This window comes from Neofelis nebulosa, chromosome 13 (assembly GCF_028018385.1).
Source record: "Neofelis nebulosa isolate mNeoNeb1 chromosome 13, mNeoNeb1.pri, whole genome shotgun sequence".
NCBI classification, from domain to species: domain Eukaryota; kingdom Metazoa; phylum Chordata; class Mammalia; order Carnivora; family Felidae; genus Neofelis; species Neofelis nebulosa.
Window position 1 is genome coordinate 1,704,705 of NC_080794.1, and position 23,254 is coordinate 1,727,958.

At 52.3% G+C, this 23,254-nt stretch overlaps 1 protein-coding gene across 4 annotated transcripts in view; it reads right to left on the minus strand.

Annotated features, from left to right (window-relative positions):
- Positions 1–5,016: 5,016 nt before the first annotated feature.
- Positions 5,017–23,254, minus strand: part of PGBD5 (piggyBac transposable element derived 5) — a 107,641-nt gene continuing 89,403 nt past the window's right edge. For 2 of the 4 annotated variants that reach the window (XM_058696105.1, XM_058696108.1), the window contains exons 4-8: positions 14,546–14,726; positions 10,463–10,660; positions 8,540–8,645; positions 6,965–7,084; positions 5,017–6,652 (exon numbers count right to left, since the gene is read on the minus strand). In XM_058696105.1, coding sequence (XP_058552088.1) covers positions 6,547–6,652; positions 6,965–7,084; positions 8,540–8,645; positions 10,463–10,660; positions 14,546–14,726 — 711 coding nt within the window. In that variant the 3' untranslated portion in view covers positions 5,017–6,546. Of the gene's footprint in view, positions 7,085–8,539; positions 8,646–10,462; positions 10,661–14,545; positions 14,727–23,254 lie in introns of all 4 variants that reach the window. The other 2 variants (XM_058696107.1, XM_058696106.1) reach the window with 2 other exon arrangements.

Here is a 23,254-nt window from a genome sequence, read left to right on the forward strand (position 1 = left end):
TATTTGATTGTATTTCAAAGTTGCTGACTGTAGACAAACTGAAGAAAAATCACATGAGAAGTCTGAATTACACTATATATATATATATATATATATGCACACGTATGTATGTATGTATATGCCATACTTCACATTTTAGAACTCAGAAATTAGCTCATGGCATACAAAATTTGTAAAAATGTATTGCAAGCATGTCTTAGGGTGAAATCAAAGTCTTGACAAAAGGGTAGGCTTTATCTTCACAAAAGGGATGGGGACGTAGTTGTGTGACGTCCCCTGAGGGCTACATATGTGCAGTTCACGAGATTACAAATTTCTTCCTAAAGATTCTTTTTTAAAAACTTTAATGTTTATTATTTGAGAGACGGAGCATGAGTGGGGGAAGGGCAGAGAGAGAGGGAGACCCAGAATCCGAAGCAGGCTCCAGGCTCTGAGCTGTTAGCAAAAGAGCAGGACACGGGGCTCGAACCCACAGACCGCGAGATTATGACCTGAGCCGAAGTCTGCTGCTTAACTGACGGAGCCACCCAGGCGCCCCCCTCCTAAAGATTCTTAACTGAAAACTGTAAGGAAAAGCAAAATAATGGAATGGTGCAAAGGCATTTTCAAATAAAACGGCAATCTTCCCAGATTCTTTGGCAGGGATTTCCCTGTTGCTGATGGCTGGTGCCCTTGAACTTGGGGTCAGTGGACCCCCACCTGAGGAAGAGGAAGAAGGTGAGCGGCTGGGAGCTGGCTGCCGGCATCCTCTGGAGAGAGGCAGTCGTCTTTGTAATTTTGTTCCTTCTTCATCCCAAATCACCTCTCCCCAGGAGCCCACGAGTCAGGGCTTCGATTCATGGCTATTTTCCGCTCCTCCTCAGTTAAGATGACAGCTGCCAGCAGGGGTGTCCCGCTCCAGCCCACAGCCCGGAGTTAAGGCCACCTCCTGCCCACAGGATGTCCTCCGGGACCTTCCTGTGTTGAGAGCTGCCCCTGGCTGGAGACATCCGGGAACTGACAGAGCGTTCCCTGCATTCTGGGGTGTCCTGTCCCAATGTTGGGCAGCTGTACGCATTGGAAATTGCTTTCCCCACTGAGCGGAAGCCTGGTGACGTGCACCACATGGAGAAGGGGACTAGGCAGTCCAGAGACAAATGTCACGTTCCCTCCTGAGTCAGTGCTTCACCAACCAAGCTAATCGCCCTGTTTTCCCAACCGCCCCTCTTACCATTTGGTTTCTATGTGGACCCACTGTCCTAGCCTCCGGGACCCCCTCACTGGTCAAAGTCTCTTCTTGTAGGATGGTGGGCAGGACTAGACTCACGGCTTGACGGGGACAGGAACTAAAACAGCATTTGTCCCACTTTGGACACTGTACTTCTATTGATAAGCACTGATAAGCATTGATGAGGGGACACACTTTAAAAAGCCACAATAGACTATGTATGGCATTAATGACTCCAAAATGCCTCACTAATAATAATAATAATTTAAAAAATCCCACAATCCCACCACTCCAGATCTTAAATTTCTACCTAAAAAATGAATACAACTGTTCTGTTCTTTCTAATCTATTAAAATAATAGAAACCACATCTCCTTCTTCCTTCTTTTGTTCACTCCTTCTATATTCTATCCCGGGGAGGCAGCTCTCAAGTATGAAACTAGATGGTTTTTTGTTTTTTGGGGTTTTTTTTTGGTATCAATTTAACTAAAAAAAACCAAGCAGTTCAACTCATTTCTCCCAACCCCCTTCCCCTACCTCTGGCAACTACCAATCTGTTCTCTACGAGCTTAGTTTTCTATATACTGTATATGTATATTTTTCTGGATTCCACATGTAGGAGAGATCGTACAATATCTGCTTTTCTCTGACTCAGCTCACTTAGCATTAATTTCCTCGAGGTCCATCCGTGTCGTCACAAATGGAAGGGTTTCATTCTTCTTAAACATTAAATAATGTAATATTCCATTGCACATACATATATATGTATATGTATGTGCAATGGAATATTATTTATATGTATACACGTATATACGTATGTATATATATTTATGTGTATACATACGTATATATATACACACATATATATGTATATATATACACACATATATATGTATACACACACACACACACACATACACACCACATCTTTATCCATTCATTCACTGATGGACACTTAGGTTGTTTCTACGTCTTGGCTATCATAAATAATGCTGCAATGAACATGAGGCTGCATATACCTTTTCAAATTAGCGTTTTCATTTTCTTTCGATAAATACCCGGAAGCAGAATTGCCAGGGGCGCCTGGGTGGCTCAGTCGGTTAAGTGTCCAACTTCGACTCGGGTCATGATCTCGCGGTTTGGGAGTTCAAGCCCCGTGTCGGGCTCTGTGCTGAGAGCCCAGAGCTCGGAGCCTGGAGCCTGCTTCGGATTCTGTGTCTCCCTCTCTCTCTCTGCCCCTCCCCCACTCACACTCTGTATCTCTCTCTCTCTCTTTCAAAAATAAACATTAAAAAAGAATTAAATTTAAAAAAGGATTGCTAGATCATCCAGTAATTTTTTTTTTTCTTAAGTAATCTCTAGGCCCAAGGCGGGGCTTGAACTCATGACCCTGAGATCAAGAGTCACATGCTCTACTGATTGAACCAGCCAGGCACACCTGGTAGTATTATGTTGAATTTTTTGAGGAACAGACGCATTTTTAAAAAGACGGCCAGGGCTAGTGAAAAAGCTAATTAAAGTAGCTAAAATCTCATCTTCCCAGTGAATGTTTTTTTCTAGCGCTGCTTTTGCTAAAGTTGTGGCTCTTTCCTAGTGGAGGAGTGTGGGACATTAGAAGCTAACTGGGGGCAAGCAAACCCTCACACCAGCTGTCAGGTTGGAGAAAGAGGTCAGTACCCCATTTCCTTGGAGAAAATTAGAACCAAGTATAAGCCACAGGGGGAATGGAAGGAATAAAAATTTTGTAGCTGCAGATTGGTACTTAGGAGATGAGAAACTTTCTTTTCGCTTGGCTAGGACTTCTCGTAGGACCCCTTTTTGACTAGCTGCTCACGTGTGGTGCAGCACGTTCCAGAAACACTGAGGTCGAATTGGCTCTCAGGGCCAGTGCTTTCCAGAGAAGCTTATGCATAATTGGCTGCATGGCAAATAGGCAATTTTTGGTCAGATATGGTCTGGCTTCAGCCTCTTTGGAGGATGCGATTCTGTCTTTCCTAGAATCTGCCTCACCGGGTGCATCTGGTGCCCGCCGGGGTCAAGTGCCCCACATTTCAGAGGGGGCATGGGTGGGTCTGCCTGCCTCCCTCACTGCCTGGTGCTGAGACTGGGTTCCCTGAGGAACCCAGAACCCAGGACAATGGCGGTGCATGGCCACACACGATGAGCCAGAGCCTTCCAGGCTCCTGGCAACTGTGAACTTCTTCTCTGGCACAGCTGTAGAGTTCATTCGATTCTGGTGGCCGGGCCTTGTCTAATGGAGTCAATAAACTGAATGTCCTTGTCCAGAATGATCCAGACACCAAAGTTTTCCTATGTAACTCATTTGAGGTTTTTTTTTTTAAACTTATTTTGAGAGACCAACAGAGACTAAGTGGGGGCGGGCCAGAAGGAGAGAGAGAGAGAGAGAGGAAAAAAGAGAAAATCCCAAACAGGCTATGTGCTGTCAGCGTGGAGCCCGACATGGGGCTTGAACCCACAAACCGTGAGATCACGACCCGAGGCAAAACCAGGAGTCGGATGCTTAACCGACTGAGCCACCCCAATAACCCACTTGAGTTCTGAAATATGACCTTAGTATTATAATGTTCCATTGACTACAGTCAGACCTTGCTCAAACTTGAGGCTTTTTAGGAAGCAGAGTGTGGGGACAAGAGACAATGTGAATGAAACAGAGAAACCGGGAAGGAAGGCAGCAAATACAAACAGAAACTCACCCACGTTCAGTTCCCTGAAGGATTACCTTACCCGATTCTAAATATAGCCGCTGCCCTGGGACTGCGGCCCAAACCACGTGAAGCTCAGTGCATTTGGCCTAACAGAGCTTTGCTCTGGAGAAGCTTCTAGGTATTTGTTGTTTTATTCTCCGTAAGGGTCGGGATGCTCCTTGTTCTGATTTTCTTTTTCAGACTCTGTAGCAAAGACATCCCACAGCGGTGGCTGGCCTCGGGATGCCACCTGCTGCCCACCCCCCCCCCGTGGTGAGAAACACTTATTGGGCCCTCCCCAGACCCCAGCAGTGGCCAGCTACTAACTGAGCCAATCCAGGGGCAACCAGTCTCTCCAACCCTTGGAAATACTGGAGCCAGGTGGATTTGAACTGGAGCAATTCTCCAAGGCTCTCAGACTCACATCTGCAGGACGGGGTCCTACAGGCTTTCCTAATCAGTACTCTAGGTCCCTCTGTCCTCCTTCCGGAAGAACAGAAACTCATCCCGGCGTTGCAGGGGCTCCAAGAGACCCCCGGCGGAACTGCCGTCTGCTTCAAGCACGTATCTGAAAACAGGTGGTTACCGTTTAAAAACCAGAGCGCTAAACTGGTGTAAGTCCCCTCTAATTACTCGGTAACGCAAAGCCACCCACCGGCCTGTCGCAAGAGCGTCTCTCTGGGTTAATGCGGACGACCATGGAAACTGGCAGAAGGGAGGAGGAATCCCCCATCTGGAAGGCAGGTGGGAGTTTTCTTCAATGGCACAGGCACCCAAGATACAGCTTGACTCACAGGACCAGGGTATCGATATCTATTTCTCTAAGTCAAGACTTAACTGAATTTCTTTTTTAAACTGCTCAGGGGCATAGGACGCTAAAAACAGTTTAAGATCATGCACACTAGCTCACACACCAAGAAGTCTTAAAAGAGTAGCCCGTGGTTTTGTCCCTGATCTTTTATTTTTTTTTAGTAAGCATACGCGACACCCAGCGTGGGGCTCGAACTCACGACCCCACGATCAAGAGCCGCGTGCTCTACCCACGAAGCTAGCCAGGCGCTCCTTGTCCCTGACCATTGAAACAAACTCACATATTCGCAAAGGATCAGCATCTAAATAGACTTTTATTTTTTCTTTTACTTATTTGGACAGAAAAGAAACTTCATCAGCTTTCATTAGAGTCTCCCTAAGTGTTGGAAACACATTAAACTCAGAAATAGTGGACCTTGTAGAAAAGCATCACAAATTAAAAATATATTTCTCCATGTGGTAAAAGTGCTTTCAATCCAATTAAAGGACACGGCGAAGGTGTTTGGAAACACAATTTAAAATTTGGCCTACAATCCGTGGCGTCGAATTCAAACCACAGGGCGAGGGGGATCATCACGAACGCAGGCTGCAGGAATGGCGTGGAGTTCAGGAGCATGCGGCCAGCAACACGTTTAATTAACTGAGTGTGAACAAGGAAAAACGTCCCAAAGCCTGAGTAGAATAGATTTTGCATTTGTTAAAAAAAAAAAAAAAAAAAAAAAAAATGAGGGGGCTACGTAAACCAGGCTGCAGGGGGATCGTGTAACTCCAGGAATCGCTCGTTTCTTGTCTGCGGGGGACGGTCAGACCAGGGGAATCACCCTGGCCCTGGTCTCCCCTGGAGACACGCGGACCTGGGCGCAGGAGCCCCAGATGCCAGCGGCCTTGGCATGTACTTCTCGCGGTCCTACGGGGAGATCGCCCCCAACAAAGCTGGTCACCCGGTCACCTTCCCGGGTCTGCCCGTGCCAGCCGCGGGGCTCTGGGGCAATGGGGTCAGAGGGCACACCCAGCCAGGTGACCACACATGGGGCGCGAGAATTGGCCAGTGTCACCCCCAGACGTGTTGGCGTGCGTTGCAGCAATGCCCCTTGTTTTCCCAAACAACTGATTCTGCCGACGATCAGGTCTACGGCAACGCTTAAGGCCCACAGGGCCCCCCGTGCTCCTTGATGGAGTGGAAGCACGTCCGTTCTGGGAGCAAGCTGCCCTTTCCGGTCCTGGCACAGTCACAGGGCCCAGAATACCGAACTGTGACCACGCAAACAGCCACGGCTGGGGCGAAGGGAGGGGGCGGAAAAGAAGGGGGACATTTTCCTTTTACAGAAGATCTTAAGCAACGGTAAGAAAATAACCTGAAGATATATTGAAAAATAAAAAACAGCATCACACGTCACTGCGATTCCGTTGGCATTTTCCCTCTTTCCCCCGTCCACCAGCCAGGGAGATGAAATGAGTTAGGAACGCCTCATCCTTGACTCAGAACGGGCAATCGCTGCCCCATTTCATCCCTGCGTGTCAATGGCACCCAGTTTGCGTTCCTTGTTCCAGGAGGCCCGTTCCAAGCCGCCTGCGTGAGGCAGGTGCGGGGCGACGCTCGGGTCTCCTGTCCACACCGGCACGGCCTTAGCGGTGCACAGCCCCACCTCTGCTTGCCTTGGTCACCATCGGGACACGGCAGGAAACTGAACCGCGTCACAAACGTCTTTACGTCTTTACAGAGCAGGCATTTCTAGCAGGACGTGCTACGGCTCATCCCATCCCTGGCGCCTCCGGCGGCAACAGCCTTCCCAGGGCCCCTGTACCGAGCTGAGCTCCACGGGTGTCACGAGGAGGCAGCGCCCTGCTGGGCCAATGCCACGGACAGCGCGCCCGCCGGCACGTGGAGTCTGGGTGCAGCGCCCGCCCCGGCACCGGGTGGGTGGCCGCTTCTGGAGGGAGGACATGCTCTTCTTCGAATGGGAACCGGGACGGGCAGCCGTCCTCTGACCAGGCCCACCCTGGTCCCCGTGGAAGCCGTGGGCACCCCTCCGGGCTGGGGCCACCCCCGGGGAGGGGGGTGGGGGGGGGCACCCGCAGGGCTCTGGCTGGGCAGGTCAGAATGGCCCGTTCCCTCCCTCCTCCGGCCTCCCGGACCTGGTCCTCACTTAGGCCTGGCCGCCTGGCATCAGTGGGCTGGGGAGGCTTCCTCCAGACCCAGCAGCTCCCTCACCAGTCTCTCGCCGAACTGTGCCCGGCTGTACCTCTTCACGTGGTAGGCGTCTGACATCTTGTACAGGATGTAGGCGTTATTGATCGCGATGCTGATGGCGAACCAGAACACCTGTTGCCAGGTCTTGTTTGGTTTATGAGAAATGAAATACCTGCGGGGGCGGAGGAGTAAGAAAGGCTCAGCCGGATGGTTCGTGGGCGCCCGGGTCAGGGGAGATGTTCCCCCAAAAGGCCCCATCACGGTCAAGGCCACCGCAGGGGGGCCGCGGGGGTAGGAACCGGGCCGGGGGGGTCAGCTCTCACTGCAGCTTAGTCACGGTCAGCTTCACTTAAGACAAAGAAGATGAAGACAATTCCTAGCAGAGGATTAGGTGCGGCGGGAGGAAGCCACCAGAAGAGATGCCGAACCCGGGAGCCCGGCCTCCGATGGCTCAGAAGCTCCAAGGGAAGAGGGCCTGGGGGGCTTCCCTCTTTGCTAAGGGACCCTCTCGGCTGCCGCGTCCCGTGCATCCTGAACTGCTTCCATTCCCCAAGGTCAAGTACACCCTCAGCTGCAGGCCCCTGCGATGCGTCCCCTTCCTCCCGAGGGCACGTCTCCTGGCCACCCCCGCCTTCCCTTCGGATCCAGGACGGATGTCACGTCAGGGAGGCCTCTGCCCCGAGACGGAGGATGGTGTCCCTCCAGGGCCAAGAGCCGGCTTACGACTCGGACTCGGGCCCACGCCGTGTCCTCCCATCTGCACGTTTGTCTCTGCCCCACCCCCCCAGGCGTGCCTGAGGGTCAGCATCCCCGCCACGGCCGGCGCAGAGCGGACCCAACGCGTCTGCGATACAAATGCAGATTTCTCTGTAATAACCTCACGGACTCAGCAGGTGCTGAGCAGAGCACGCGGTAAACATTTGTTCAATGACTCCCGGTGGCGTGGGGCTGCCTTTCGAACCTGGGCTGAGTTTTCCAGGGGGAACCGGGTCCTCGGTTTTCTCTGCCACGGAGAAGCCCAACACGTTACCCTCCAAGTGGGCGGAGTAAGCGCCCACCTGCCTTTTGGGGGTTCCTCCAGCCTCATTCTAGGCTGGGAGGCTCAACCCTACCAATTTCAGAGTCCTGCTCAGGTTCACCAGCCATCACTCCCGAGCTCCTGTCACCGCGCCATGGGTGACGCATCCCGTCTATGCTACGCGTGTGCTTCAGACGAGGCCACCCCCAGAGCAGGTACCCAGAGGTGAAACAGCTCAGTAACCTGGGCTGGAGAACACGGGGCCCAGCGTGTGGACACCGGGGGCTGATGCTGCGTGGTCCGTGGGTGCCGGGGTGGGGGAGGAGAGCGGTCTGGGCAGGGGACAGAGGGAGCAGGCTCTGCGCTGAGTGCTGAGAGATGGCAAGCCCCGGGTGAGCGGAGGGAAGGGCGTCCAAGGGCAAGGGTGACAGGGAAGGAGGCAGGGCGCCCACAAGTGAGGGGGCTGTGCGGGTGAGCCTGGAAGACCAGGACGGGGCTCAGGATTTTGTCTCACAGGGGCTACATCTGTCCACTCGGACACCGGGGCACTGCTGACCACCCACCAATCTCCATGCCGTGCCGGTGAGCCCCGCGGCTGCCTCCACTTACTTGCTGTACTTGTCGTCGTATTTGCAGATGTAGCTAAGGTGAGCAGCGAACGCCTCCACGGCCAAGGGGCAGGGGATCTCCCCAGTCTTCCTCTTGATGATCACTCCTGAGGAGAACAGAGACGATAAACCCCCCCGTCGGACAAATGTGCGCCTCCCCACCCTGCCTGGCTATCCTGACATAAAACAGGGAGTGGAGGGGGTGCCTGGGTGGCCCAGTCGGTTGAGCGTCCGACTTCGGCTCAGGTCATGATCTTGTGGTTCACGAGTTCGAGCCCCGCATCGGGCTCTGTGCTGACCGCTCAGAGCCTGGAGCCTGTTTCGGATTCTGTGTCTCCCTCTCTCGCTCTCTCTGCCCCTCCCCTGCTCACGCTCTGTCTCTCTCTCTCTCTCTCTCTACCCCTCTGCCCCTTCCCCGCTTGTGTCCTCCTTTTCTTCTAAATAAACAAACACGAAAACAAATACTCTAAAATGTGAATAAAAAGATTTCCTGTGGCCACCCAGCTGCCACTCTCCACGCTGCCTCCCTGCCTCCTGGCGCCTCCTGGGAGCCCACCCATGGGGCTCTGTCTGCTCCAGGGCGGGCCTGGCTCACAGGTGCCCATGCCATCCACCCTGGGAAGCTTCCAGAGGCGCTGCGGGAGGGGCCGGGGCCACGCCAAAGGCATACGACCTGGGCTTTTTAAGGGTGTCTCAGAATGGGGACTTTGTGATTTGTAACCGAATACTTTAGAAACGGAAACTATAACTGAAGGAAAGACAAACAGTAAGTTTTAGAATACTTAAAAATCAACCCTACCAATTTCCTCTTCTTCCCCATCAAATATCCTCCTTGCTGGTTCCCTTGACGATGGATGTAAGCCTCCCAACCTTTGAGATTGGGGCTTTTAAGGCCCTGTCCTCTTAAATCCTATCGCAAGCTTTGCAACTTGTCACGCATAATTTGGAGGGAGGTGGCTCCTACGCCCTATTCTCGAACATTCTCCGTGTGAGAGCCCTTGTCCAATCACCAGAGTGTGGAAGTCCAATTCAAACTCGCCCTTTGGCTTGCAAGGTCAATTTCAAACACCTCCCCCGAGTGCCCTTGACACAGTGACACAGTGACGGGTGGCGTTCCATACCTCCTTAACCCCGAGTCCCGTGGGTTCGGGTCCCTAGACTGTCATCTCCACTGAAATGTAACAGAGCCTAGGTGTGTGTGCGGGGTGGGGGGTGGGAATAAACGAACAGACATTAATTAAGCACACACACACACACACACACACACGAGACACACATTCACATACACCACACGTGCACACCGATCACACACACAGACACCCCTCCCACACAACCGAGCGCCCCGCAGCGTTCCTTCAGCAGGAAAGGGGAAACATGTCTTGATACAGACAACTATAGGGGATTTGCAAGTACACGACGCGACGGGACAATTTCGGTGAGGCGCCCTCTGTCATCTGAGTTCCCCTGTCAGTGGCTTAAAGAGGTGGAGACTGTAGTTACTTTAACTGTAGACGCCTTAGGGATTTTAGACCCCGAGGAAAATTGATGACAGAATCACCTGACCACCCCCAAATCCTAGTGGCTCATCTCGGAGGAAGACGCCGAACCAATAAAAAAACAGCTGATGTTTTCCCCTCCCGTCAGAACAGATCCTCGATGCCGAGGTGACCACGTGAGTGCTGGCCACATACAGCACTCAGAGCGACCACAGACAACCCTGGCGGCCTGCGGACCCCACCCTGGTCGCTTCCTGTTTCTCTCGGCCTCCGACAAGCAACGGGGAGCCGGTGTCGCCCCCCCACCCCCGCCACCAGTCAGGTGCAGTGGCACCGAGTCCCCGGCCCAGAAGCTCACAGTGATGGGGTCACCGGACACCTGAGCTGCACAAACCCCTCCTCCTCCCCAGCCCCCCCTGCGGGCCCACCTTGCTGCACGGGCGAGTAGGCATTGGTCAGGAAGCGGAAGGGCCCTTTGTTGTACCAGCAGATCAGAGACATGTTCCCCTTCATCTTGATGCGGTGCTGGCCCCGGGCCGGGGGGGTGGCCGGGTTGCTCAGCATGGACGGGGGCAGGCCGGTGCAGTCACTCTTCCTGGGGCTGAGCAGGCCACAGCAGTAGATCTCTGCGGGGGAGACGGACACAAAACCGCGTCCACACGGTCAGGGAGGCCCCGCGCATGCCGGTGGAAAGGACGGGCCTGCCCTGTTCTGGGGCTGATGCTTGGGGGATGGGCCCTCTAGACGTCCCTGCAGGGGAGACCCCTGAAGTCTGGGGACTTCTATCCCAGAGGTGTTCTGTCCCAGTACTTCTATAAGAACGTTCAAGATTACATGTGAGACCGGGTGCCTGGGTGGCTCCGTTGGTTAAGCGTCTGACTTTGGCTCAGGTCATGATCTCGCGGTTCAGGAGTTCGAGCCCCGCACTGGGCTCCGTGCTGACAGCTCAGAGCCTGGAGCCTGCTTCAGATCCTCTGTCCCGTCCTCTCTCTATGCCTCCCCTTCCCTCAAAAAATATAAGCATTTAAAAAAATAAGCATTTAAGATTTTACATGAGACCATCGCAGTGAATCAGCAGTAAGAAGTAAGGAGTCTCTTCAGAGCGCTGGCTATGTGCCAGGCTCAGGGCTGAGCATGTGCACCTGTCCTCCCATCTGCTCATCTGCTTCTAGAAACTTCTGCACTCTGAGGGAGAAGCAGCTACTGGGTGGCCACTAATGCACAGACGGTCCCACGGAGGCAGGAGGGATTGTGAAAGGAGGTCAACGTGGACAAGGAGGCTTTGCTAAATTCCGTCCTGGGCTCAAGGTCCTTCCCGGCCCTCCCCACCCTCTGGCCTGCCCCAGTGAGCGGGCCAGGTGGCCACGGAGAGCCACGGCTTCTCCCTGCAGCCAGCATCCTCAGTCTGGATGCCTGGAGGGGACGTGAAGTGGCACTTTTGACTGAAGTTGCTGGGGAAAGTCTCATCCGGGGTCTCCCGTCACAGACTGAAGTTCCCTGAAAGCGGACGCGGTATCATCAGTAACTCGAAACATTCTATGACCTTGTGCACGCGCATCTCTGGCCCGCCCTGGGCACGGGGGGTGGGGGTGGGGGGTGGAACGGGAGGAACTACCTGGGTCCCACTGCCTAATGAGCACCAGTGGGTGCACTGGAAGAGCCACTGGGTGGCATGATGGAGCCTTACTGCTCAGAAGCAGAGGGCTGCTGGCCGCTCGCACCTCTGTAGCTCGAACTCCAGCTACCCCTCGTCTTACTATTTAAGAAGAAGGAACTGTTTTTAAAACAGCGGGGAGCCGTAGATGAACAAGGAGAAAGGATGTTTTAAATTCTCCATCCGAGGCTCCGTGCACACAATCAGCCAAAAACAGCAGGTGCAATTTTGTAAGAGGGGAAGGAGAAAACCCAAACAGCAACCAAGTCTCCTGAATCTGCCCCTTTAAGAAAATAGCGTTTATTATATCAGTGTCTTCTTCTGACTGTTTTACAAAGCAGACTCTGTCCACGGAGGGACAGCCAGACTCAGCTACGATGCCCTTCTTCAATCCTGGCTGCCCGTGAGAATGTCCTGGAGGGCACCAGCCCAGCCCAGTGCAGCCTGGGGGAGGGAGGGGGGCACGCAGCCACCAGTGTGGGGACAATGGAGAACCACCAGCCCAGCGTCTCATCATCACAGTGGAGCCACGCAAGAAGTGCACAGGAGCTCCAGAAGCTTCCAAACAACAGGCAATGAAATCTTTGCTCGTTCTCGGGAAAAGCTAAACCCCATGTGTAATTATTTTCTTCCCAGTAGAAGATTCTCTTCCGTCCTTTCCCTAATTCCCTGAGCTGGGGAGCGTCCTTTTCTTCCCAGAATCACAGGCCAGCATGGCCAGCTGTCAGGGCAGCAGCACTGATGGCCCGTGACAGTCCTTGGGCACCCGCACTCTGCACACCTGCCCCACCGGGACAACATGCCACCTGACTGCACCACCTGACTCTTGGTCTAGGTGATGGGAGCATATACCGTGTGACGCCGGGTGGCCCCAACAGCACGCAAATGCTATCTGGGCGGTTCTAGGAACCCCAGGGCTCACGGCCCTGCACCCACAGTCGGACTTGAACGAGTGGGCGAGTGGGGATGGCAGCCTTGGCTCTCGCCACCTGCTCTAACACGGGAACCCCTCGTTCTTCCGAGGGGTTCGGTTAGCGCGCATCAGGGTCCATTTTCTCCAATTTTACTTCCACGGCCCCTCTTCGCGTGCTCGGATCTCTCCACCCTGAGTTCTCTCAGCCATTAAGCACGGAGCCCTGTTGGGCACTGGACTTTGCAGGTGAGTCAGACGCAGCCAGGGCCAGCAGAGCACCCGGTCTAGGGCTGCTTCCTTGCCGCAGTGGCTGAGGTCAAGGTCAGAAGCTGTTGGCTCTCCATTACTTGAGAGGGTTTTGTTTTAAGGCCGGATGTCTGATCTGTTGCTAAGCAATCGGTCTGCGATTTCAGTGGCTGCCATAGCAGAGGAGAGGCTTTTATGTTTCTCTTGAGTGGACGAGATATAAATCCCCCAAATGTAGGACAAAGCAAAGGATATACAGCTTGCTGTCAGGTTCCCTGACTTGGTCCAGACCTCTTTCTGCAGCCCCCATTTCTGCCGGAGCCACAGAAGGCTTCCTAACCTTTGAACAGATGAACGAAGCATCCCAGCACCATAGCACACTAAGAATTTTCTGAGGCCTACTGTCCTGCTGTGTTAATTCTACATAATTCTCTGTGACATCTGTGTCAACTGGAGGGGCCGCATTATAAATGGGGATGAGTCCAGACTTAAGAGCCTTTGTAGGAGCTGGGACTAGGTGTTACAGATCAAATGTGTGCGTTCCCCCCAAATTCCTCTGCTGAAAGCCTCATGCCCAAGGTGATAGTGTTAAGAGGTGGGGCTTCTGGGAGGTGCCTGAGTCATGAGGGTGCAGCCCTCATGAATGGGAGCAGTGCCCTTAAGAAAAGGGACCTCCGGGGCGCCTGGGTGGCTCAGTTGGTTGGGCAAGAGACTTCGGCTCAGGTCATGATCTCACAGCTTGTGAGTTCGAGCCCTGCGTCGGGCTCTGTGCTGACAGCTCGAAGCCTGGAGCCTCCTTCAGATTCTGTGTCTCCCTCTCTCTGTCCCTCCCCTGCTCACATACTGTGTCTCTCTGTCTCTCTCAAAATCAACATTAAAAAAAAAAAAAAAGAAAGAAAGAAAGGAAAAGGGACCCCAGATGGGGCGCCTGGGTGACTCAGTCAGTTAAGCATCCAGCTTTGGCTCAGGTCATGATCTCTCGGTTCGTGAGTTCAAGCTCTGCGTCAGGCTCTGTGCTGACAGCTTGGACCCTGGAGCCTGCTTCGGAGCCTGTGTCTCCCTCTCTCTCTACCCCCCCACCCCCCACTCACTCCCTGTCTCCCTCTCTCTCAAGAATAAATAAACATTTTTAAAAAAAAAGAAGAAAAGAAAAGAAAAGAAAAGAAAAGAAAAGAAAAGAAAAGAAAAGAAAAGAAAAGAAAAGAGACCCCAGAGAACTCCCTTATCCTTTCGGTCACGTGAGATCGGCAACCTGAAAGAGAGCCGCACCCAACCACACTGGTGCCCTGATCTTGAACTTCCAGCCTCCAGGCCTACAAGGAATAAATGTGTGCTGTTTATAAGCTGCCGTCTGTGGTAATTTGACAGAGCAGCCCGAATGGACTAGGACACTAGGAGAACCCCTCAATGGCCACGGTCTCCCAACAAACGACACAAGCAAATGTGACTTGGGCAGAGCTTTGTGCCAACACGCCCCTGCCCAGACCGCAAGCCTGTGACCGTATCCCTGCTGATCACCAGCGCCTGGCAGGGTCCAGGCCTGTGGCAGGCACACGGCGGGCTGAAACCAACGTGTTCCCTCCTGGCCCAGCAGCCCATGGGCTGTGCCGGTTGCTATGCACCTGTACCCCCAGACCTCTCCCATCACTCCTCTGGGGGCGAGGGGCCCCTCTCGGACGGGCCCGCCACACGACAAACCTTGCTTTTCCAGCTCCTCGAACAGGGTCAGGCTGGTGATGCTGGGCCCAGTGAAGATGATGTAGTTCTTGCCCGCCGCGTTCCGGCACAGGCTTCGGGCGACCATGCTGTGGAGCTGGGGCTTATTCTTCAGCGCATCCAGCCCATCGGGGCCCCCGCCTTCCTTCAGGTGGACGTAAATCTTGAACAGACACACACAGGAGTCAGAGAGCTCCCGGCAGGGTCAGGCCTGGGACCCAAAGCTTCGGGGAGGCACGGGTGGCCGTCGCCGGGCCAGAAATGAGCGGGAAGGCCACCTCTTCCCTGAGCCACTGGTTCCACGGTCCCTATGACGCCATCATCACCTCCTCAGCCTGCAGAGGCCCCAAGTCACTCCCAAGGCCACCCTGTAACCTAGGCAGCTAGCTGGTGGCTCAGCCCAGACTTTTCGGTTTGCAAATGTCAAGGGAGGAGGAAAAAAAGGGACAAACGCTCACACGTGATGGATTTGGGAGCTGAGGTCAATGCAAACATCCCCCAGTCCGGAAGCACGGGAGGGACTTGAGTTTACAGTAAATACAAGGTAAAGGCCACCTCCCCTGTAAGGGATAAACTTATCTGTGACCTTTCCATTTGAATAAGGCTTTCTAATTCGCAAAGTGCATCTGCAATTATTCCTTATTCCTTCCAGAAGCCACGGCACAGGCAGAAGACGTAGTGTTCGCCTCCCATGGCAGAGGAGGAGACAGGATCGGGGATTAAAAACTCACCTGAGCTGCCAGGACCAGCAAAGAGGATGGGCCGGAATTAGTAAGCAATTCTTCAACTCTTTGTGCCATGAACATCTTCCATGGACATCCCCAAGGGGCTCATCGCAGGGAACGGGAATAGATTCAAGAAAAAGTATGGTTCTCCCAATGACTGACCGAGTCATGAAGAATCTATCACATGGGTATTAACTGCTGCTCTCCTTAAGGGAGAAAAGATCATCTTGGGGAATGTTCTAGGTGCCTTTACTGGCAGCATTTCACAAGCGAATAGTGCACCGAGCTGCGGAGTGCAGGCTTGCCCGTGAGGACAGCCAATGATACTCTGCACTGCAAAACCAACATGGCCCCAGGGAGGACCTGGGCGCGTCCACAATACCTGTCTTTGGCCAGAGAACCACTTGCAAAATACAGTGTCTGATGTTCCAGAGGCAGATGAAAAACAAGTAAGTATAGGGGCGCCTGGGGGGGCCTCAGTCAGTTAAGCGTCCGACTGCGGCTCATGTCATGATCTTGCGGTTCGTGAGTTCAAGCCCCGTGTCAGGTTCTGTGCTGACAGCTCAGAGCCTGGATCTTGCTTCAAAGTCTGTGCCTCCCTCTCTCTCTGTTCCTCCCCCACCCACACTCTCACTGTCCCTCTCTCTCAAAAATAAAGAATAAAAAAAAAATTAAAAGAAAAAGAAAAAGTGAATATAGTCAAATTTTATTTATCTTAAAGCTTATTTATTTATTCTGAGAGGGAGTGAGAGAGAGAGAGCAGGAGAGGGGCAGAGAGGGAGGAGGAGAGAGAGGATCCCAAGCAGGCTCCATGCTGCCAGCACAGAGCCCGACGCGGGGTTTGAACTCACAAACCACGAGATCATGACCTGAGCTGAAACCAGGAGTCGGAGGCCTAACCGACTGAGCCACCCAGGTGCCCCGGGTAAGTCTAATTAAAAAAAAAATTTTTTTAAGTTTATTTATTTTTGACAGAGACAGTGCGAGCATGAGCTGGGGAGGTGCAGAGAAAGAGAGGGAGACACAGAATCCGAAGCAGGCTCCAGGCTCCGAGCTGTCAGCACAGAGCTTGATACGGGGCTCGAACTCACGAACCGTGAGATCATGACCTGGCCCGAAGTCGGATGCTTAACCGACTGAGCCACACGGGCGCCCCCGGGTAAGTCTAATTTTAAAAGCAGCTCATTTTCCGAGGGCTAATCCTGTCCCAAAAGCTCACCCTAGATCCTAGGTCCTCAGGGAGGACCCTACTTTCTTGCAGCCTGGCAGGTGACTGACACCTTGATGATACAGAACGTCTTCGTAGATAACTTGGCACAACGCTGACATTTCGTTTGGGGGCCTCTATGCCTTTTCCACCTCAACGCCCAGAAGGAGTCTCTTTTGATAGACAGGAAAACACAGGGACAGAGAAGCCAATCTCCATCTCTGTTACATGTCACATGTGTTCCTGGCAGAGCTAGGACGTCTTCTCAGAACCTGTCTTCTCTCCGTCAGCAAAGCCCCACTCTCGTGGCCACTACCGTGGACTTCTCCACCTGAGGCTCGGATTCAGACCTGCCTCTCCCAGATATCCTGCCTGAAATCCCATCATACCCACGCTGGGCACCATGTGCCCTGAAATCCACCGTAGGGACAGTTAGCTTTGTCCCAAGTGTCATCCAAAAGTAAGTCCTCCACCCAAATCCAGCTTTCTCACCAGGAAATCAGAAATGTGTCACTGGAACCCCTCAGGCCCACCGTGACACCCCACGTGGTTTCCAAAGGCCCCTCCCCCCGAGGGATGGGGGCGGCCACAGCAGGACTAAATGTAAAATCCCACAATCAAGTTCAAAAAACAACAGCATTCTAGCAAAGGATGCAAGCAACGTGACTTGGCAAGGATAGTTTGAGAAAACGAACACTAACGCCTTTGGAGACGGTCACTGGATGCCATGACCGGCCAAGTCAATGGGATCTTGGCTTCGTCATAACATGGGTGGCGACCGTCTTATCTCCTCTGGTCAAATCATACCCGGTTCTTCTGATGCCACTCTTTACAAGGCTAGTGAGAGGTGTGAGGGGTTGGCGGGTTCGTCCGCTAACCCAGACCTGGCGACTTAAACAGAAGTGTATTTCCTCACAGTCCTGCACGCTGCAAGTCTGAGGTCAAGGAGCGAGCGGGGCTGGTTTCTCCCGAGGCCTCTCCGTTTGGCTCGTCGACGGCCGTCTTCTCCCTGCGTGTTCACACGGTCGTCTCTCTGCGTGAGTCTGTGTCCTAGCTCCTCCTCTTGGAAGGACACCAGCCATGTCAGATTAGGGCCCCCGTCAATGACACCTTTTTAACACGAATTAATTAATTCTTTAAAGGTCCCATCTCCAAATTCAGTTACATTCTGTAGTCCTGGGAGTGGGTGGGTGTGTGTGTGTGTGTGTGTGTGAGGACTAACACACGAATTTGAGGGACACAATTCAGCCCGTAACAGACGGGGAGGCGTTAAACCTGGATCAGGAACCCAAGAAGCGCCTCTTTGGGCCAGAGCGCTGTCTGGTGAAATGACAATTAAGAGCTTCCCAGGGCAGGGGCGCCTGGGTGGCTCAGTCGGTTAAGTGTCTGACTTCAGCTCAGGTCACGATCTCATGGTCCGCGAGTTCGAGCCCCGCGTCGGGCACTGGGCTGATGGCTCAGAGCCTGGAGCCTGCTTCCGATTCTGTGTTTCCCTCTCTCTCTGCCCCTCCCCTGTTCATGCTGTGTCTCTCTCTGTCTCAAAAATAAAAACACTCTGGTCAAGCATCAGGGCCCTCACAAACAGCGTGACCCACACCCTGAATGGGTGGCACTGAGAGGCCCCAGGACAAGCCAGGCGGGAGGCGTGAACACCTACGGAAGGCCAGACTCGACAGGTGCTGAGACTATGAGACTTCCTTCACACCCCTTTGCGTTTCGCTGGGTCTGAGCTTCAGATGCAGACGAAGTGCGTCGGCAATCAGAGAGTGGACCAGAGCCTCACACACGCCAACCTCAGACGCCCCAACAAAGCTGCACAGGAGACCACGGCCCGTTCTAATGAACGCGCAGCCCATCATCTGTCACAGGACGAAAGCCTGGCGGGAGCCGGTCTGACTCCTACATCAGAGCAGCACTGCCCCCAGGGTCGCCGGGGTGGCTCTGTCGGTTAAGTATCCGACTCTCGACTTCGGCTCAGGTCACGATCTTGCGGTTTGTGAGTTCGAGCCCCGCGTCGGGCTCTGCGCTGAACAGCGTGGGACCTGTTTGGCATTCTTTCTCTCTCTCCTTCGCTCTCTCTGCCCCTCCCCCACTGTCTCTAAATAAATAAATGAAATATAAAAATAAATAAATAAGTAAAAACACTGCCCTGCTTGAATCCCGACAGCAAAGGGTTCAGAGAATCCTGCTTCTCTCCTGGATCTCATCGTAACCTAGAGAGGATCACATCTTGCTAATAGTTTCCTGCCGGGAGCTTTCCCAGATGCAGCACTGGGTGAGCCGAAGCCTCATCTAATCGCTACAGCACTGCGGTAGGTCCCTTGGAAGGCGGACTGTCCGGGTGCCTGGCTAACCTGGGCTCCAAAGCATGGTGCACCCTCAAAACATCACCTCTTTGATTTCCAGACTAGATTCAGTTGCTCAGAGCCATGTGTTCTCCCTCCCTCTTTGACTCTCTGGAAGCACGGATGACCTCGGGGACGGGTGTGGGGTGCCACGCAGGGGTTGCACGGACCCGCCAGAGGATCCTGCTGGATCCAGGGTGCCAGAGAATCCCTCACCCGCGCTCCAGAAACTGGCCTCGTCTGCTCGTCGCGAGGGAAGTCCCAGAGCACGGGGCAAGTAGCTGAAGGCAAGGGAGGGACTTCCGAGCTCAAACGACCCCCTGCCACGGCAGAGGAGGCCACGGCAGTGGCCCCAAATCACCGGTGATGTGCAACCCTTCCCAGTCACCAAAGCCGGAAGACATCTATCCACCGAGATCATCTCAAAAAGCATCCTCCCCGCTTACAGGGCGAAGTGCAAACGCCTGCTTCTCTAGAAATAAGGTGGCACCAGGACCGTGTTGTGACTTTCGCGGGCCCTTCTGCTTCCATGGGCCTCTCTTCCTCCACACGCAAATATTTAAAACTACATTTTACAACTGCACGGGCGTCAAGGCAGACGGATACCTTAATATGATGTATTAAAGCACGTTCTTCAACTTCAAAGCTTGTTTTCTCCCCTTCCGATCGAAGGGAAACACACATTTTCACATTTTGCCTGAAGTGTTGCGGGCCCTCAACACCGTTCCCGCTCTATGGAGAGGTCAGATCCAGGCAGTGATGCGAGGGACGCACTCTAAAATTTGGAGATAGGACGTGAAAAGGTAACGAACGTGGCGGCAGTGGGAGGAGGTGGGGACTAGCCCAGCATGTGACCAGGCTGAGTCTGGTGTGCAAGCAGCAGCCACAGACAGGGCATCGGAGACACGCATTGGAGAAGGTCAAGGATGAGGACACACGGGTAAGAGTCCAGAGTGCACAGGTGCAGTGAAATCCCAAGAGTGGCTGAGCTGGGGAGCCCCAGCATTTGGGGGGGGGCGGCCACGGGCAAGGGGCTCCCAGAGAAACACAGAAAGGAAGGGTCAGAGAAGGAGAATGAGAAGAGAGAGGTAAAGGGGTCAAATGCGTTAAGGAGGAGGAAATGATCCAGAAGGTCCCGCAACCTAGCTGAAGAAATCCTGGATCTGTTTTTGTGGCATTACAATTCCCCCGAGCTTAGTGGCTTAAACAATACCCATTCATTAGCTCGTAGTTCTGTGGATCGGAAGTGCGGGCATGGCACGGGGGAGTTTTCTGCTCCTGGTGTCACAAGGCCGCAATCAGTGTGTCAGCCGGCTGTGTCCTCAAGCTGGCATTTGGGATCCTCCTTCGGGCTCACTCAGCTTGTTCCCTTGTGGCTGGCGGACTGAGGTCCTGTTTCCCTGCCAGCCGCGAGCGGGGACTGCCTTCAGCTCCCCAGGGCCACCTGCGCCCCTTACCACGTGGCCCCTCCACCTTCAAAGCCTGCCTTGCAAACCCTCTCTTGGGATGAATCCCTCCCTGCAAAAATCTCTTCACTGGGAAGAGGCCGTTTCCTTTAAAAGGCTCACCTAATTATGTCAGACCCACCAGGATAATTGCCTTTTTCAGACCAACTGATTTGGGACCATAATTCTACCCACAAAATCAAAACTCCCTCGGCAATGCCTGGACTAGTGTTTGAGTGGAGAAGGTATGTGCATACCAGGGGCGGGAATCTCTTGAGCGTCTTAAGAGTTGTGCCTACTACCCACATATTAACTTCAAAAGCAGCATTTCTAAAAACAAAAAACAAAAGCATCATTTCTAAGGCTCCCAAGACCTCCGACACCGTAGCTGATAGACGGAGTGCTGGCCTATGTTATTAAGACCAGCAGAATGGAGGGGCACCTGGGTGGCTCAGTCAGTCAAGTGTCTGCCTCGGTTTTGGCTCAGCTCATGATCTTATGGTTCATGGGTTCGAGCCCCGCATCAGGCTCTGCACGGACAGCGTGGAACCTGCTTGGCATTCTCAATCTCTCTCTCTCTCTCCCCCTTTCTCTCTGCACCTCCCTTGCTCGCTTGTTCTCTCTCTCAAAATAAATAAACATTAAAAAAAAAAAAAAAAAGACCAGCAGAGTGGAGATGATGTTGGCTTTATTCCCTGGAAGACAGACTGATCTCAACATACAACGTGTGGACCAACAATACACCATCTTCCTTACATTCAAACCCCCCGTTACTGGTGACAGACCACTCGTCACCACTGGCAATGTTAAGCTGGTACAATCTTTTTGCAGGGTGATTCTGTAGCATGAACGAAAAATGTGAGGCGAAGTAAAAACCAGTAAAAACCTGCTATTTTACTGATAGGTTCCACTTTTAGAGATTAAATCTAACACAACAATCAGAAATGCAGATTAGATCTAATGTAACAATCAGAAATGTACCCAAGGGCCTGCCTTTATATATACGTATATGTATGTATATATATACATATATATATATACGTGTGTGTGTATACATTTACATATATATGTGTGTGTGTGTATACGTATACATATATATACATATATATGTATACACATACACACACACACACACACATATATATATAACCATGTATCTCAGAATTTTTTTTTTGATGTTTATTTATTTTTGAGAGATAGGCCAAGTGTGAGGGGGGTGCAGAGAGAGAGAAGGAGACACAGAATCCGAAACAGGCTCCAGGCTCTGAGCCGTCAGCTCAAAGCCCGACATGGGGCTCGAACCCATGAGCCGTGAGATCATGACCTGAGCCAAAGTCGGACGCTCAACTGACTGAGCCACCCAGGCGCCCCAGAATATTTTTTATAACGGCAAAAAAATTAGCAACAACCTAATTACACGAAAAGGAGGCTGATTAAAATTACTATCTGTCGGTATCGTGGAATCCAGTGCAATGTCTTTTAAAATCCAAAAATTATTTAATAACATAGTAAAAAGGTCCACGATACCCTTCTAATTAAGTATCTACATTATAAAATGGGGTGCGTGTGTGTTTATATAAATATATTGACTGTATCCTCAAGTGGCTATCTCTATACGTTGGTATCACAGACATTTTGAAATGTTTACGTTTTGGGATGCTAAACTATAATTTCATCACAAACAGACGAAATATAACTACAGAAGAACTTCCCTGTTGGGGTCACTCACGCACAGGTGCATTTGGAACTCGCAGGATTTGTTCCCCAAGACAACCCGGATCTAAGTTAGTGGCCGTTGACATTATACAGGTATTAGTTTTAGGTATACTGATCATCACGAGAAGTGTAACCACCACGTGTTACCTTCCAAAATTATTACACGATTACTGACTATATTCCTATGCTGTACTTTTTCATCCCCACGACTTACTTATTTTATACCTGGAAGTTTGTACCTTTTTTTTTCTTTTTTTTTTTTTTGGTTTACTTTGAGAGAGAGAGAGAAAGTGTGAGCACAAGTGGGGGAAGTGCAGAGAAAGGGGGAGAGTCCCAAGCAGGCTGTCCACTCTCAGCACAGAGTCCGATGCGGGACTCGAACTCACGAACTAGGAGATCCTGACCTGAGCCGAAACCAAGAGTCGGACGCTTAACCGACTGAGCCACCCAGGTGCCCGGAAGTTTGTACCTCTTAATCTCCCTCCGCCATATCTATCCCCCCACGCCCCCCAGCATGAGCTTACTTTTAAAGTGATTACATGGGGCGCCTGGGTGGCGCAGTCGGTTAAGCGTCCGACTTCAGCCAGGTCACGATCTCGCGGTCCGTGAGTTCGAGCCCCGCGTCAGGCTCTGGGCTGATGGCTCCGAGCCTGGAGCCTGTTTCCGATTCTGTGTCTCCCTCTCTCTCTGCCCCTCCCCCGTTCATGCTCTGTCTCTCTCTGTCCCAAAAATAAATAAAAAAAAAAACGTTGAAAAAAAAATTTAAAAAAAAAAAAAAAAAATAAAGTGATTACAGGGGCACCTGGGTGGCCGGTTGAGTGTCCGACTTCGGCTCAGGTCATGATCTCGCGGCCCGTGGGTTCAAGCCCCACATCGGGTTCTGTGCTGACAGCTCAGAGCCTGGAGCCTGCTCCGGATTCTGTGTCTCCCTCTCTATCTCTACCCGTTCCCCCGCTCATGCATTGTCGCTGTCTCTCAAAAATAAACAAACATTAAAAAAAATAAACTGATTATATACTAGGATCTACATTTAAATAAGTAACATAAAAAATGTAACTTCGAAAGTCCCAGTCAAGGGGCACAATTTATTTTTTTTTTAATATGAAATTTATTGCCAAATTGGTTTCCATACAACACCCGGTGCTCATCCCAACAGGTTCAAGGGGCACAATTTAGAAGGAACTGTCAGCTGGGCAGTTAAAACCTGGCCAAGAGAGGAAGGGCCCAGCCTTCTGGACAGGTGCTGCTTGTCC